At 51.6% G+C, this 15,262-nt stretch overlaps 1 protein-coding gene across 2 annotated transcripts in view; it reads left to right on the top strand.

Annotated features, from left to right (window-relative positions):
* mbtps2 (membrane-bound transcription factor peptidase, site 2) overlaps window positions 1–15,262 on the top strand; it is a 79,721-nt gene that overhangs the window by 22,834 nt on the left and 41,625 nt on the right. Inside the window, exons 3-4 of one of the 2 annotated variants that reach the window (XM_045221434.1) lie at window positions 12,577–12,715; window positions 12,827–12,930. In XM_045221434.1, coding sequence (XP_045077369.1) covers window positions 12,577–12,715; window positions 12,827–12,930 — 243 coding nt within the window. Of the gene's footprint in view, window positions 1–12,228; window positions 12,716–12,826; window positions 12,931–15,262 lie in introns of both variants that reach the window. The other variant, XM_045221435.1, reaches the window with a different exon arrangement.

A 15,262-nucleotide genomic window follows, 5' to 3' on the forward strand; every position in this document is an offset into this window, starting at 1 on the left:
ACCTCTAACCCTCATTCCCTCTACCTCTGGTAAGACCTGACCTCTAACCCTCATTCCCTCTACCTCTGGTAAGACCTGACCTCTACCTCTGGTAAGACCTGACCTCTAACCCTCATTCCCTCTACCTCTGGTAAGACCTGACCTCTAACCCTCATTCCCTCTACCTCTGGTAAGACCTGACCTCTAACCCTCATTCCCTCTACCTCTGGTAAGACCTGACCTCTAACCCTCATTCCCTCTACCTCTGGTAAGACCTGACCTCTAACCCTCATTCCCTCTACCTCTGGTAAGACCTGACCTCTAACCCTCATTCCCTCTACCTCTGGTAAGACCTGACCTCTAACCCTCATTCCCTCTACCTCTGGTAAGACCTGACCTCTAACCCTCATTCCCTCTACCTCTGGTAAGACCTGACCTCTAACCCTCATTCCCTCTACCTCTGGTAAGACCTGACCTCTAACCCTCATTCCCTCTACCTCTGGTAAGACCTGACCCCTAACCCTCATTCCCTCTACCTCTGGTAAGACCTGACCTCTACCCCTCATTCCCTCTACCTATGGTAAGACCTGACCTCTAACCCTCATTCCCTCTACCTCTGGTAAGACCTGACCTCTAACCCTCATTCCCTCTACCTCTGGTAAGACCTGACCTCTAACCCTCATTCCCTCTACCTCTGGTAAGACCTGACCTCTACCTCTGGTAAGACCTGACCTCTAACCCTCATTTCCTCTACCTCTGGTAAGACCTGACCTCTAACCCTCATTCCCTCTACCTCTGGTAAGACCTGACCTCTAACCCTCATTCCCTCTACCTCTGGTAAGACCTGACCTCTAACCCTCATTCCCTCTACCTCTGGTAAGACCTGACCTCTAACCCTCATTCCCTCTACCTCTGGTAAGACCTGACCTCTAACCCTCATTCCCTCTACCTCTGGTAAGACCTGACCTCTAACCCTCATTCCCTCTACCTCTGGTAAGACCTGACCTCTAACCCTCATTCCCTCTACCTCTGGTAAGACCTGACCTCTAACCCTCATTCCCTCTACCTCTGGTAAGACCTGACCTCTAACCCTCATTCCCTCTACCTCTGGTAAGACCTGACCTCTAACCCTCATTCCCTCTACCTCTGGTAAGACCTGACCTCTAACCCTCATTCCCTCTACCTCTGGTAAGACCTGACCTCTAACCCCTGACCTCTACCTCTGGTAAGACCTGACCTCTAACCCTCATTCCCTCTACCTCTGGTAAGACTTGACCTCTAACCCTCATTCCCTCTACCTCTGGTAAGACCTGACCTCTACCTCGTAAGACCTGACTCTAACCCCGCCTCTACCTCTGGTAAGACCTGACCTCTAACCCTCATTCCCTCTACCCTGGTAAGACTTGACCTCTAACCCTCATTCCCTCTACCTCTGGTAAGACCTGACCTCTACCTCTGGTAAGACCTGACCTCTAACCCTCATTCCCTCTACCTCTGGTAAGACCTGACCTCTAACCCTCATTCCCTCTACCTCTGGTAAGACCTGACCTCTAACCCTCATTCCTCTACCTCTGGTAAGACCTGACCTCTAACCCTCATTCCCTCTACCTCTGGTAAGACCTGACCTCTAACCCTCATTCCTCTACCTCTGGTAAGACCTGACCTCTAACCCTCATTCCCTCTACCTCTGGTAAGACCTGACCTCTAACCCTCATTCCCTCTACCTATGGTAAGACCTGACCTCTAACCCTCATTCCCTCTACCTCTGGTAAGACCTGACCTCTAACCCTCATTCCCTCTACCTCTGGTAAGACCTGACCTCTAACCCTCATTCCCTCTACCTCTGGTAAGACCTGACCTCTACCTCTGGTAAGACCTGACCTCTAACCCTCATTCCCTCTACCTCTGGTAAGACCTGACCTCTAACCCTCATTCCCTCTACCTCTGGTAAGACCTGACCTCTAACCCTCATTCCCTCTACCTCTGGTAAGACCTGACCTCTAACCTCATTCCCTCTACCTCTGGTAAGACCTGACCTCTAACCCTCATTCCCTCTACCTCTGGTAAGACCTGACCTCTACCTCTGGTAAGACCTGACCTCTAACCCTCATTCCCTCTACCTCTGGTAAGACCTGACCTCTACCCCTGGTAAGACCTGACCTCTAACCCTCATTCCCTCTACCTCTGGTAAGACCTGACCTCTACCTCTGGTAAGACCTGACCTCTACCTCTGGTAAGACCTGACCTCTAACCCTCATTCCCTCTACCTCTGGTAAGACCTGACCTCTAACCCTCATTCCCTCTACCTCTGGTAAGACCTGACCTCTAACCCTCATTCCCTCTACCTCTGGTAAGACCTGACCTCTAACCCTCATTCCCTCTACCTCTGGTAAGACCTGACCTCTACCTCTGGTAAGACCTGACCTCTAACCCTCATTCCCTCTACCTCTGGTAAGACCTGACCTCTAACCCTCATTCCCTCTACCTCTGGTAAGACCTGACCTCTAACCCTCATTCCCTCTACCTCTGGTAAGACCTGACCTCTACCTCTGGTAAGACCTGACCTCTAACCCCTGACCTCTAACCCTCATTCCCTCTACCTCTGGTAAGACCTGACCTCTAACCCTCATTCCCTCTACCTCTGGTAAGACCTGACCTCTAACCCTCATTCCCTCTACCTCTGGTAAGACCTGACCTCTAACCCTCATTCCCTCTACCTCTGGTAAGACCTGACCTCTAACCCCTGACCTCTACCTCTGGTAAGACCTGACCTCTAACCCTCATTCCCTCTACCTCTGGTAAGACCTGACCTCTACCCCTGGTAAGACCTGACCTCTAACCCTCATTCCCTCTACCTCTGGTAAGACCTGACCTCTAACCCTCATTCCTCTACCTCTGGTAAGACCTGACCTCTAACCCTCATTCCCTCTACCTCTGGTAAGACCTGACCTCTAACCCTCATTCCCTCTACCTCTGGTAAGACCTGACCTCTAACCTCATTCCCTCTACCTCTGGTAAGACCTGACCTCTGACCCTCATTCCCTCTACCTCTGGTAAGACCTGACCTCTAACCCTCATTCCCTCTACCTCTGGTAAGACCTGACCTCTAACCCTCATTCCCTCTACCTCTGGTAAGACCTGACCTCTACCCCTCATTCCCTCTACCTCTGGTAAGACCTGACCTCTATCCCCTGACCTCTACCTCTGGTAAGACCTGACCTCTAACCCTCATTCCCTCTACCTCTGGTAAGACCTGACCTCTAACCCCTGACCTCTACCTCTGGTAAGACCTGACCTCTAACCCTCATTCCCTCTACCTCTGGTAAGACCTGACCTCTAACCCTCATTCCCTCTACCTCTGGTAAGACCTGACCTCTAACCCTCATTCCCTCTACCTCTGGTAAGACCTGACCTCTAACCCTCATTCCCTCTACCTCTGGTAAGACCTGACCTCTAACCCTCATTCCCTCTACCTCTGGTAAGACCTGACCTCTAACCCTCATTCCCTCTACCTCTGGTAAGACCTGACCTCTAACCCTCATTCCCTCTACCTCTGGTAAGACCTGACCCTCTACCTCTGGTAAGACCTGACCTCTAACCCTCATTCCCTCTACCTCTGGTAAGACCTGACCTCTAACCCTCATTCCCTCTACCTCTGGTAAGACCTGACCTCTACCTCTGGTAAGACCTGACCTCTAACCCCTGACCTCTAACCCTCATTCCCTCTACCTCTGGTAAGACCTGACCTCTAACCCTCATTCCCTCTACCTCTGGTAAGACCTGACCTCTACCCCTGGTAAGACCTGACCTCTACCTCTGGTAAGACCTGACCTCTAACCCTCATTCCCTCTACCTCTGGTAAGACCTGACCTCTAACCCTCATTCCCTCTACCTCTGGTAAGACCTGACCTCTACCTCTGGTAAGACCTGACCTCTAAGCCCTGACCTCTAACCCTCATTCCCTCTACCTCTGGTAAGACCTGACCTCTAACCCTCATTCCCTCTACCTCTGGTAAGACCTGACCTCTAACCCTCATTCCCTCTACCTCTGGTAAGACCTGACCTCTAACCCTCATTCCCTCTACCTCTGGTAAGACCTGACCTCTACCTCTGGTAAGACCTGACCTCTACCTCTGGTAAGACCTGACCTCTAACCCTCATTCCCTCTACCTCTGGTAAGACCTGACCTCTAACCCTCATTCCCTCTACCTCTGGTAAGACCTGACCTCTAACCCTCATTCCCTCTACCTCTGGTAAGACCTGACCTCTAACCCTCATTCCCTCTACCTATGGTAAGACCTGACCTCTAACCCTCATTCCCTCTACCTCTGGTAAGACCTGACCTCTAACCCTCATTCCCTCTACCTCTGGTAAGACCTGACCTCTAACCCTCATTCCCTCTACCTCTGGTAAGACCTGACCTCTACCCTCATTCCCTCTACCTATGGTAAGACCTGACCTCTAACCCTCATTCCCTCTACCTCTGGTAAGACCTGACCTCTAACCCTCATTCCCTCTACCTCTGGTAAGACCTGACCTCTAACCCTCATTCCCTCTACCTCTGGTAAGACCTGACCTCTAACCCTCATTCCCTCTACCTCTGGTAAGACCTGACCTCTAACCCTCATTCCCTCTACCTCTGGTAAGACCTGACCTCTACCTCTGGTAAGACCTGACCTCTACCTCTGGTAAGACCTGACCTCTAACCCTCATTCCCTCTACCTCTGGTAAGACCTGACCTCTACCCTCATTCCCTCTACCTCTGGTAAGACCTGACCTCTAACCCCTCATTCCCTCTACCTCTGGTAAGACCTGACCTCTAACCCTCATTCCCTCTACCTCTGGTAAGACCTGACCTCTAACCCTCATTCCCTCTACCTCTGGTAAGACCTGACCTCTAACCCTCATTCCCTCTACCTCTGGTAAGACCTGACCTCTAACCCTCATTCCCTCTACCTCTGGTAAGACCTGACCTCTACCTCTGGTAAGACCTGACCTCTACCTCTGGTAAGACCTGACCTCTAACCCTCATTCCCTCTACCTCTGGTAAGACCTGACCTCTAACCCTCATTCCCTCTACCTCTGGTAAGACCTGACCTCTAACCCTCATTCCCTCTACCTCTGGTAAGACCTGACCTCTACCTCTGGTAAGACCTGACCTCTACCTCTGGTAAGACCTGACCTCTAACCCTCATTCCCTCTACCTCTGGTAAGACCTGACCTCTAACCCTCATTCCCTCTACCTCTGGTAAGACCTGACCTCTAACCCTCATTCCCTCTACCTCTGGTAAGACCTGACCTCTAACCCTCATTCCCTCTACCTCTGGTAAGACCTGACCTCTAACCCTCATTCCCTCTACCTATGGTAAGACCTGACCTCTAACCCCTGACCTCTACCTCTGGTAAGACCTGACCTCTAACCCTCATTCCCTCTACCTCTGGTAAGACCTGACCTCTACCTCTGGTAAGACCTGACCTCTAACCCTCATTCCCTCTACCTCTGGTAAGACCTGACCTCTACCCCTGGTAAGACCTGACCTCTAACCCTCATTCCCTCTACCTCTGGTAAGACCTGACCTCTAACCCTCATTCCCTCTACCTCTGGTAAGACCTGACCTCTACCTCTGGTAAGACCTGACCTCTAACCCCTGACCTCTAACCCTCATTCCCTCTACCTCTGGTAAGACCTGACCTCTAACCCCTGACCTCTAACCCTCATTCCCTCTACCTCTGGTAAGACCTGACCTCTAACCCTCATTCCCTCTACCTCTGGTAAGACCTGACCTCGAACCCTCATTCCCTCTACCTCTGGTAAGACCTGACCTCTACCCCTCATTCCCTCTACCTATGGTAAGACCTGACCTCTAACCCTCATTCCCTCTACCTATGGTAAGACCTGACCTCTAACCCTCATTCCCTCTACCTCTGGTAAGACCTGACCTCTAACCCTCATTCCCTCTACCTCTGGTAAGACCTGACCTCTACCTCTGGTAAGACCTGACCTCTAACCCTCATTCCCTCTACCTCTGGTAAGACCTGACCTCTAACCCTCATTCCCTCTACCTCTGGTAAGACCTGACCTCTAACCCTCATTCCCTCTACCTCTGGTAAGACCTGACCTCTAACCCTCATTCCCTCTACCTCTGGTAAGACCTGACCTCTAACCCTCATTCCCTCTACCTCTGGTAAGACCTGACCTCTAACCCTTATTCCCTCTACCTCTGGTAAGACCTGACCTCTAACCCTCATTCCCTCTACCTCTGGTAAGACCTGACCTCTAACCCTCATTCCCTCTACCTCTGGTAAGACCTGACCTCTAACCCTCATTCCCTCTACCTATGGTAAGACCTGACCTCTAACCCTCATTCCCTCTACCTCTGGTAAGACCTGACCTCTAACCCTCATTCCCTCTACCTCTGGTAAGACCTGACCTCTAACCCTCATTCCCTCTACCTCTGGTAAGACCTGACCTCTAACCCTCATTCCCTCTACCTATGGTAAGACCTGACCTCTAACCCTCATTCCCTCTACCTCTGGTAAGACCTGACCTCTAACCCCTGACCTCTACCTCTGGTAAGACCTGACCTCTAACCCTCATTCCCTCTATCTCTGGTAAGACCTGACCTCTAACCCTCATTCCCTCTACCTCTGGTAAGACCTGACCTCTAACCCTCATTCCCTCTACCTCTGGTAAGACCTGACCTCTACCTCTGGTAAGACCTGACCTCTACCCCTCATTCCCTCTACCTCTGGTAAGACCTGACCTCTAACCCTCATTCCCTCTACCTCTGGTAAGACCTGACCTCTAACCCTCATTCCCTCTACCTCTGGTAAGACCTGACCTCTAACCCTCATTCCCTCTACCTCTGGTAAGACCTGACCTCTACCTCTGGTAAGACCTGACCTCTAACCCTCATTCCCTCTACCTCTGGTAAGACCTGACCTCTAACCCTCATTCCCTCTACCTCTGGTAACCCCTGACCTCTACCTCTGGTAAGACCTGACCTCTACCTCTGGTAAGACCTGACCTCTACCTCTGGTAAGACCTGACCTCTAACCCTCATTCCCTCTACCTCTGGTAAGACCTGACCTCTAACCCCTGACCTCTACCTCTGGTAAGACCTGACCTCTACCCTCATTCCCTCTACCTCTGGTAAGACCTGACCTCTACCCCTCATTCCCTCTACCTCTGGTAAGACCTGACCTCTAACCCTCATTCCCTCTACCTCTGGTAAGACCTGACCTCTAACCCTCATTCCCTCTACCTCTGGTAAGACCTGACCTCTAACCCTCATTCCCTCTACCTCTGGTAAGACCTGACCTCTACCTCTGGTAAGACCTGACCTCTACCTCTGGTAAGACCTGACCTCTAACCCTCATTCCCTCTACCTCTGGTAAGACCTGACCTCTAACCCTCATTCCCTCTACCTCTGGTAAGACCTGACCTCTACCCCTCATTCCCTCTACCTCTGGTAAGACCTGACCTCTACCTCTGGTAAGACCTGACCTCTAACCCTCATTCCCTCTACCTCTGGTAAGACCTGACCTCTAACCCTCATTCCCTCTACCTCTGGTAAGACCTGACCTCTAACCCCTGACCTCTACCTCTGGTAAGACCTGACCTCTACCCCTCATTCCCTCTACCTCTGGTAAGACCTGACCCCTAACCCTCATTCCCTCTACCTCTGGTAAGACCTGACCTCTAACCCTCATTCCCTCTACCTCTGGTAAGACCTGACCTCTAACCCTCATTCCCTCTACCTCTGGTAAGACCTGACCTCTAACCCTCATTCCCTCTACCTCTGGTAAGACCTGACCTCTAACCCTCATTCCCTCTACCTCTGGTAAGACCTGACCTCTAACCCTCATTCCCTCTACCTCTGGTCAGACCTGACCTCTACCTCTGGTAAGACCTGACCTCTAACCCTCATTCCCTCTACCTCTGGTAAGACCTGACCTCTAACCCTCATTCCCTCTACCTCTGGTAAGACCTGACCTCTACCTCTGGTAAGACCTGACCTCTAACCCTCATTCCCTCTACCTCTGGTAAGACCTGACCTCTAACCCTCATTCCCTCTACCTCTGGTAAGACCTGACCTCTAACCCTCATTCCCTCTACCTCTGGTAAGACCTGCCCTCTAACCCTCATTCCCTCTACCTCTGGTAAGACCTGACCTCTAACCCCTGACCTCTACCTCTGGTAAGACCTGACCTCTAACCCTCATTCCCTCTACCTCTGGTAAGACCTGACCTCTAACCCTCATTCCCTCTACCTCTGGTAAGACCTGACCTCTAACCCTCATTCCCTCTACCTCTGGTAAGACCTGACCTCTAACCCCTGACCTCTACCTCTGGTAAGACCTGACCTCTAACCCTCATTCCCTCTACCTCTGGTAAGACCTGACCTCTAACCCCTGACCTCTACCTCTGGTAAGACCTGACCTCTAACCCTCATTCCCTCTACCTCTGGTAAGACCTGACCTCTAACCCCTGACCTCTACCTCTGGTAAGACCTGACCTCTAACCCTCATTCCCTCTACCTCTGGTAAGACCTGACCTCTAACCCTCATTCCCTCTACCTCTGGTAAGACCTGACCTCTACCTCTGGTAAGACCTGACCTCTAACCCTCATTCCCTCTACCTCTGGTAAGACCTGACCTCTAACCCTCATTCCCTCTACCTCTGGTAAGACCTGACCTCTAACCCTCATTCCCTCTACCTCTGGTAAGACCTGACCTCTACCTCTGGTAAGACCTGACCTCTACCTCTGGTAAGACCTGACCTCTAACCCTCATTCCCTCTACCTCTGGTAAGACCTGACCTCTAACCCTCATTCCCTCTACCTCTGGTAAGACCTGACCTCTAACCCCTGACCTCTACCTCTGGTAAGACCTGACCTCTACCTCTGGTAAGACCTGACCTCTAACCCTCATTCCCTCTATCTCTGGTAAGACCTGACCTCTAACCCTCATTCCCTCTACCTCTGGTAAGACCTGACCTCTACCCCTCATTCCCTCTACCTCTGGTAAGACCTGACCTCTAACCCTCATTCCCTCTACCTCTGGTAAGACCTGACCTCTAACCCTCATTCCCTCTACCTCTGGTAAGACCTGACCTCTAACCCTCATTCCCTCTACCTCTGGTAAGACCTGACCTCTAACCCTCATTCCCTCTACCTCTGGTAAGACCTGACCTCTACCTCTGGTAAGACCTGACCTCTAACCCTCATTCCCTCTACCTCTGGTAAGACCTGACCTCTAACCCTCATTCCCTCTACCTCTGGTAACCCCTGACCTCTACCTCTGGTAAGACCTGACCTCTACCTCTGGTAAGACCTGACCTCTACCTCTGGTAAGACCTGACCTCTAACCCTCATTCCCTCTACCTCTGGTAAGACCTGACCTCTAACCCCTGACCTCTACCTCTGGTAAGACCTGACCTCTACCCCTCATTCCCTCTACCTCTGGTAAGACCTGACCTCTACCCCTCATTCCCTCTACCTCTGGTAAGACCTGACCTCTAACCCTCATTCCCTCTACCTCTGGTAAGACCTGACCTCTAACCCTCATTCCCTCTACCTCTGGTAAGACCTGACCTCTAACCCTCATTCCCTCTACCTCTGGTAAGACCTGACCTCTACCTCTGGTAAGACCTGACCTCTACCTCTGGTAAGACCTGACCTCTAACCCTCATTCCCTCTACCTCTGGTAAGACCTGACCTCTAACCCTCATTCCCTCTACCTCTGGTAAGACCTGACCTCTACCTCTGGTAAGACCTGACCTCTAACCCTCATTCCCTCTACCTCTGGTAAGACCTGACCTCTAACCCTCATTCCCTCTACCTCTGGTAAGACCTGACCTCTAACCCCTGACCTCTACCTCTGGTAAGACCTGACCTCTACCCCTCATTCCCTCTACCTCTGGTAAGACCTGACCCCTAACCCTCATTCCCTCTACCTCTGGTAAGACCTGACCTCTAACCCTCATTCCCTCTACCTCTGGTAAGACCTGACCTCTAACCCTCATTCCCTCTACCTCTGGTAAGACCTGACCTCTAACCCTCATTCCCTCTACCTCTGGTAAGACCTGACCTCTAACCCTCATTCCCTCTACCTCTGGTCAGACCTGACCTCTACCTCTGGTAAGACCTGACCTCTAACCCTCATTCCCTCTACCTCTGGTAAGACCTGACCTCTAACCCTCATTCCCTCTACCTCTGGTAAGACCTGACCTCTACCTCTGGTAAGACCTGACCTCTAACCCTCATTCCCTCTACCTCTGGTAAGACCTGACCTCTAACCCTCATTCCCTCTACCTCTGGTAAGACCTGACCTCTAACCCTCATTCCCTCTACCTCTGGTAAGACCTGACCTCTAACCCTCATTCCCTCTACCTCTGGTAAGACCTGACCTCAACCCCTGACCTCTACCTCTGGTAAGACCTGACCTCTAACCCTCATTCCCTCTACCTCTGGTAAGACCTGACCTCTAACCCTCATTCCCTCTACCTCTGGTAAGACCTGACCTCTACCCTCATTCCCTCTACCTCTGGTAAGACCTGACCTCTAACCCTCATTCCCTCTACCTCTGGTAAGACCTGACCTCTAACCCTCATTCCCTCTACCTCTGGTAAGACCTGACCTCTAACCCTCATTCCCTCTACCTCTGGTAAGACCTGACCTCTAACCCCTGACCTCTACCTCTGGTAAGACCTGACCTCTAACCCTCATTCCCTCTACCTCTGGTAAGACCTGACCTCTAACCCCTGACCTCTACCTCTGGTAAGACCTGACCTCTAACCCTCATTCCCTCTACCTCTGGTAAGACCTGACCTCTAACCCCTGACCTCTACCTCTGGTAAGACCTGACCTCTAACCCTCATTCCCTCTACCTCTGGTAAGACCTGACCTCTAACCCTCATTCCCTCTACCTCTGGTAAGACCTGACCTCTACCTCTGGTAAGACCTGACCTCTAACCCTCATTCCCTCTACCTCTGGTAAGACCTGACCTCTAACCCCTCATTCCCTCTACCTCTGGTAAGACCTGACCTCTAACCCTCATTCCCTCTACCTCTGGTAAGACCTGACCTCTACCTCTGGTAAGACCTGACCTCTACCTCTGGTAAGACCTGACCTCTAACCCTCATTCCCTCTACCTCTGGTAAGACCTGACCTCTAACCCTCATTCCCTCTACCTCTGGTAAGACCTGACCTCTAACCCCTGACCTCTACCTCTGGTAAGACCTGACCTCTACCTCTGGTAAGACCTGACCTCTAACCCTCATTCCCTCTACCTCTGGTAAGACCTGACCTCTAACCCCTGACCTCTACCTCTGGTAAGACCTGACCTCTAACCCTCATTCCCTCTACCTCTGGTAAGACCTGACCTCTACCTCTGGTAAGACCTGACCTCTACCTCTGGTAAGACCTGACCTCTAACCCTCATTCCCTCTACCTCTGGTAAGACCTGACCTCTAACCCTCATTCCCTCTACCTCTGGTAAGACCTGACCTCTAACCCCTGACCTCTACCTCTGGTAAGACCTGACCTCTACCTCTGGTAAGACCTGACCTCTAACCCTCATTCCCTCTACCTCTGGTAAGACCTGACCTCTAACCCCTGACCTCTACCCCTGGTAAGACCTGACCTCTAACCCCTGACCTCTACCTCTGGTAAGACCTGACCTCTAACCCTCATTCCCTCTACCTCTGGTAAGACCTGACCTCTAACCCTCATTCCCTCTACCTCTGGTAAGACCTGACCTCTAACCCTCATTCCCTCTACCTATGGTAAGACCTGACCTCTAACCCTCATTCCCTCTACCTCTGGTAAGACCTGACCTCTAACCCTCATTCCCTCTACCTCTGGTAAGACCTGACCTCTAACCCTGACCTCTACCTCTGGTAAGACCTGACCTCTAACCCTCATTCCCTCTACCTCTGGTAAGACCTGACCTCTACCTCTGGTAAGACCTGACCTCTAACCCTCATTCCCTCTACCTCTGGTAAGACCTGACCTCTAACCCTCATTCCCTCTACCTCTGGTAAGACCTGACCTCTAACCCTCATTCCCTCTACCTCTGGTAAGACCTGACCTCTAACCCTCATTCCCTCTACCTCTGGTAAGACCTTACCTCTACCTCTGGTAAGACCTGACCTCTAACCCCTGACCTCTAACCCTCATTCCCTCTACCTATGGTAAGACCTGACCCCTAGACCCATAAACCCTAACCCTGTGTGTGTGTGTGTAGGTTCACCAGTGGTGTAGTGTTTGGGTTGGTGTCTATGTGTGGTTCGGTGGTGCTCCTCTGCCTTAACCCTGTGTGTGTGTGTGTAGGTTCACCAGTGGTGTAGTGTTTGGGTTGGTGTCTATGTGTGGTTCGGTGGTGCTCCTCTGCCTTAACCCTGTGTGTGTGTGTGTGTGTAGGTTTACCAGTGGTGTAGTGTTTGGGTTGGTGTCTATGTGTGGTTCGGTGGTGCTCCTCTGCCTTAACCCTGTGTGTGTGTGTGTAGGTTCACCAGTGGTGTAGTGTTTGGGTTGGTGTCTATGTGTGGTTCGGTGGTGCTCCTCTGCCTTAACCCTGTGTGTGTGTGTGTAGGTTCACCAGTGGTGTAGTGTTTGGGTTGGTGTCTATGTGTGGTTCGGTGGTGCTGCTGATTAGAACACTGCAGCAGACTGTCCATCAGATGACATCAGACCACCCTCAGGGAGCCAATCAACAGACACTACAGGTGGTGGTACGTACAGAGAACATCTGTCTGTCTGTCTGTCTCTCTGTCTCTGTCTCTGTCTCTGTCTCTGTCTCTGTCTCTGTGTGTGTGTGTACTCACTGCGGTGTGTGTGTGCAGGTCCCAGGTGTAAACCTGCCAGTCAGTCAGCTGGCCTACTTCTTCTCTGCTCTGCTGGTCAGTGGGGTCATACACGAACTGGGCCATGCCGTGGCAGCAATAAGGTAAGATACACATACATACACTAACTGGGCCATGCTGTGACTGAACTGAGACACTAACTGGACCACGCTGTGACTGAACTGAGACACTAACTGGACCATGCTGTGACTGAACTGCGCTGAGACACTAACTGGGCCATGCTGTGACTGAACTGCGCTGAGACACTAACTGGGCCATGCTGTGACTGAACTGCGCTGAGACACTAACTGGGCCATGCTGTGACTGAACTGAGACACTAACTGGGCCATGCTTTGGCTGAACTGAATAGCGACACTAACTGGGCCATGCTGTGACTGAACTGAGACACTAACTGGGCCATGATGTGACTGAACTGAGACACTAACTGGGCCATGCTGTGACTGAACTGAGACACTAACTGGGCCATGCTGTGACAGAACTGAGATACTAACTGAGCAATGCTGTGACTTAACTGAGACACTAACTGGGCCATGCTGTGACTGAACTGAGATACTAACTGGGCCATGCTGTGGCTGAACTGAGACACTAACTGGGCCATGCTGTGACTGAACTGAACTGAGACAGACACTAACTGGACCATGCTGTGACTGAACTGAGACAGAGACACTAACTAGACCATGCTGTGACTGAACTGAGACACTAATTGGGCCATGCTGTGACTGAACTGAGACACTAATTGGGCCATGCTGTGACTGAACTGAACTGAGACACTAACTGGGCCATGCTGTGGCTGAACTGAGACACTAACTGGGCCATGCTGTGACTGAACTGAGACACTAATTGGGCCATGCTGTGGCTGAACTGAACTGAGACACTAACTGGGCCATACTGTGACTGAACTGAGACACTAACTGGGCCATGCTGTGACTGAACTGAGACACTAACTGGGCCATGCTGTGACTGAACTGAGACAGAGACAATAACTGGACCACGCTGTGACTGAACTGAGACACTAACTGGGCCATGCTGTGACTGAACTGAGACAGAGACATTAATTGGGCCATGCTGTGGCTGAACTGAGACAGAGACACTAACTGGGCCATGCTGTGGCTGAAATGAACTGAGTCACTAACTGGGCCATGCTGTGACTGAACTTAACTGAGACACTAACTGGACCATGCTGTGGCTGAACTGAGACACTAACTGGGCCATGCTGTGACTGAACTGAGACACTAACAGGGCCATGCTTTGGCTGAACTGAATAGCGACACTAACTGGGCCATTCTGTGGCTGAACTGAGACACTAACTGGACCATGCTGTGGCTGAACTGAGACACTAACTGGGCCATGCTGTGACTGAACTGAGACACTAACTGGGCAATGCTGTGACTGAACTGAGATACTAACTGGGCCATGCTGTGACTGAACTGAGACACTAACTGGGCCATGCTGTGACTGAACTGAGACACTAACTGGGCCATGCTTTGGCTGAACTGAATAGCGACACTAACTGGGCCATTCTATGGCTGAACTGAGACACTAACTGGGCAATGCTGTGACTGAACTGAGACACTAACTGGGCCATGCTGTGGCTGAACTGAGACACTAACTGGGCCATGCTGTGACTGAACTGAGACACTAACTGGGCCATGCTTTGGCTGAACTGAATAGCGACACTAACTGGGCCATTCTATGGCTGAACTGAGACACTAACTGGGCCATGCTGTGGCTGAACTGAGACACTAACTCGGCCATGCTGTGACTGAACTGAGACACTAACTGGGCCATGCTGTGACTGAACTGAGACACTAACTGGGCCATGCTGTGGCTGAACTGAGACAGAGACACTAACTCGGCCATGCTGTGACTGAACTGAGACACTAACTGGGCCATGCTTTGGCTGAACTGAATAGCGACACTAACTGGGCCATTCTGTGGCTGAACTGAGACACTAACTGGGCCATGCTGTGGCTGAACTGAGACACTAACTGGGCCATGCTGTGACTGAACTGAGACACTAACTGGGCCATGCTGTGACTGAACTGAGACAGAGACACTATCTGGGCCATGCTGTGACTGAACTGAGACACTAATTGGGCCATGCTGTGACTGAACTGAGACACTAACTGGGCCATGATGTGGCTGAACTGAGACACTAACTGGGCCATGCTGTGGCTGAACTGAGACACTAACTGGGCCATGCTGTGGCTGAACTGAGACAGAGACACTAACTGGGCCATGCTGTGACTGAACTGAGACACTAACTGGGCCATGCTGTGACTGAACTGAGACACTAACTGGGCCATGCTGTGACTGAACTGAGACAGAGACACTAACTGGGCCATGCTGTGGCTGAACTGAGACACTAACTGGGCCATGCTGTGACTGAACTGAGACACTAACTGGGCCATGCTG

The sequence above is a fragment of the Coregonus clupeaformis genome, chromosome 7 (assembly GCF_020615455.1).
Source record: "Coregonus clupeaformis isolate EN_2021a chromosome 7, ASM2061545v1, whole genome shotgun sequence".
Taxonomy (NCBI): Eukaryota; Metazoa; Chordata; class Actinopteri; order Salmoniformes; family Salmonidae; genus Coregonus; species Coregonus clupeaformis.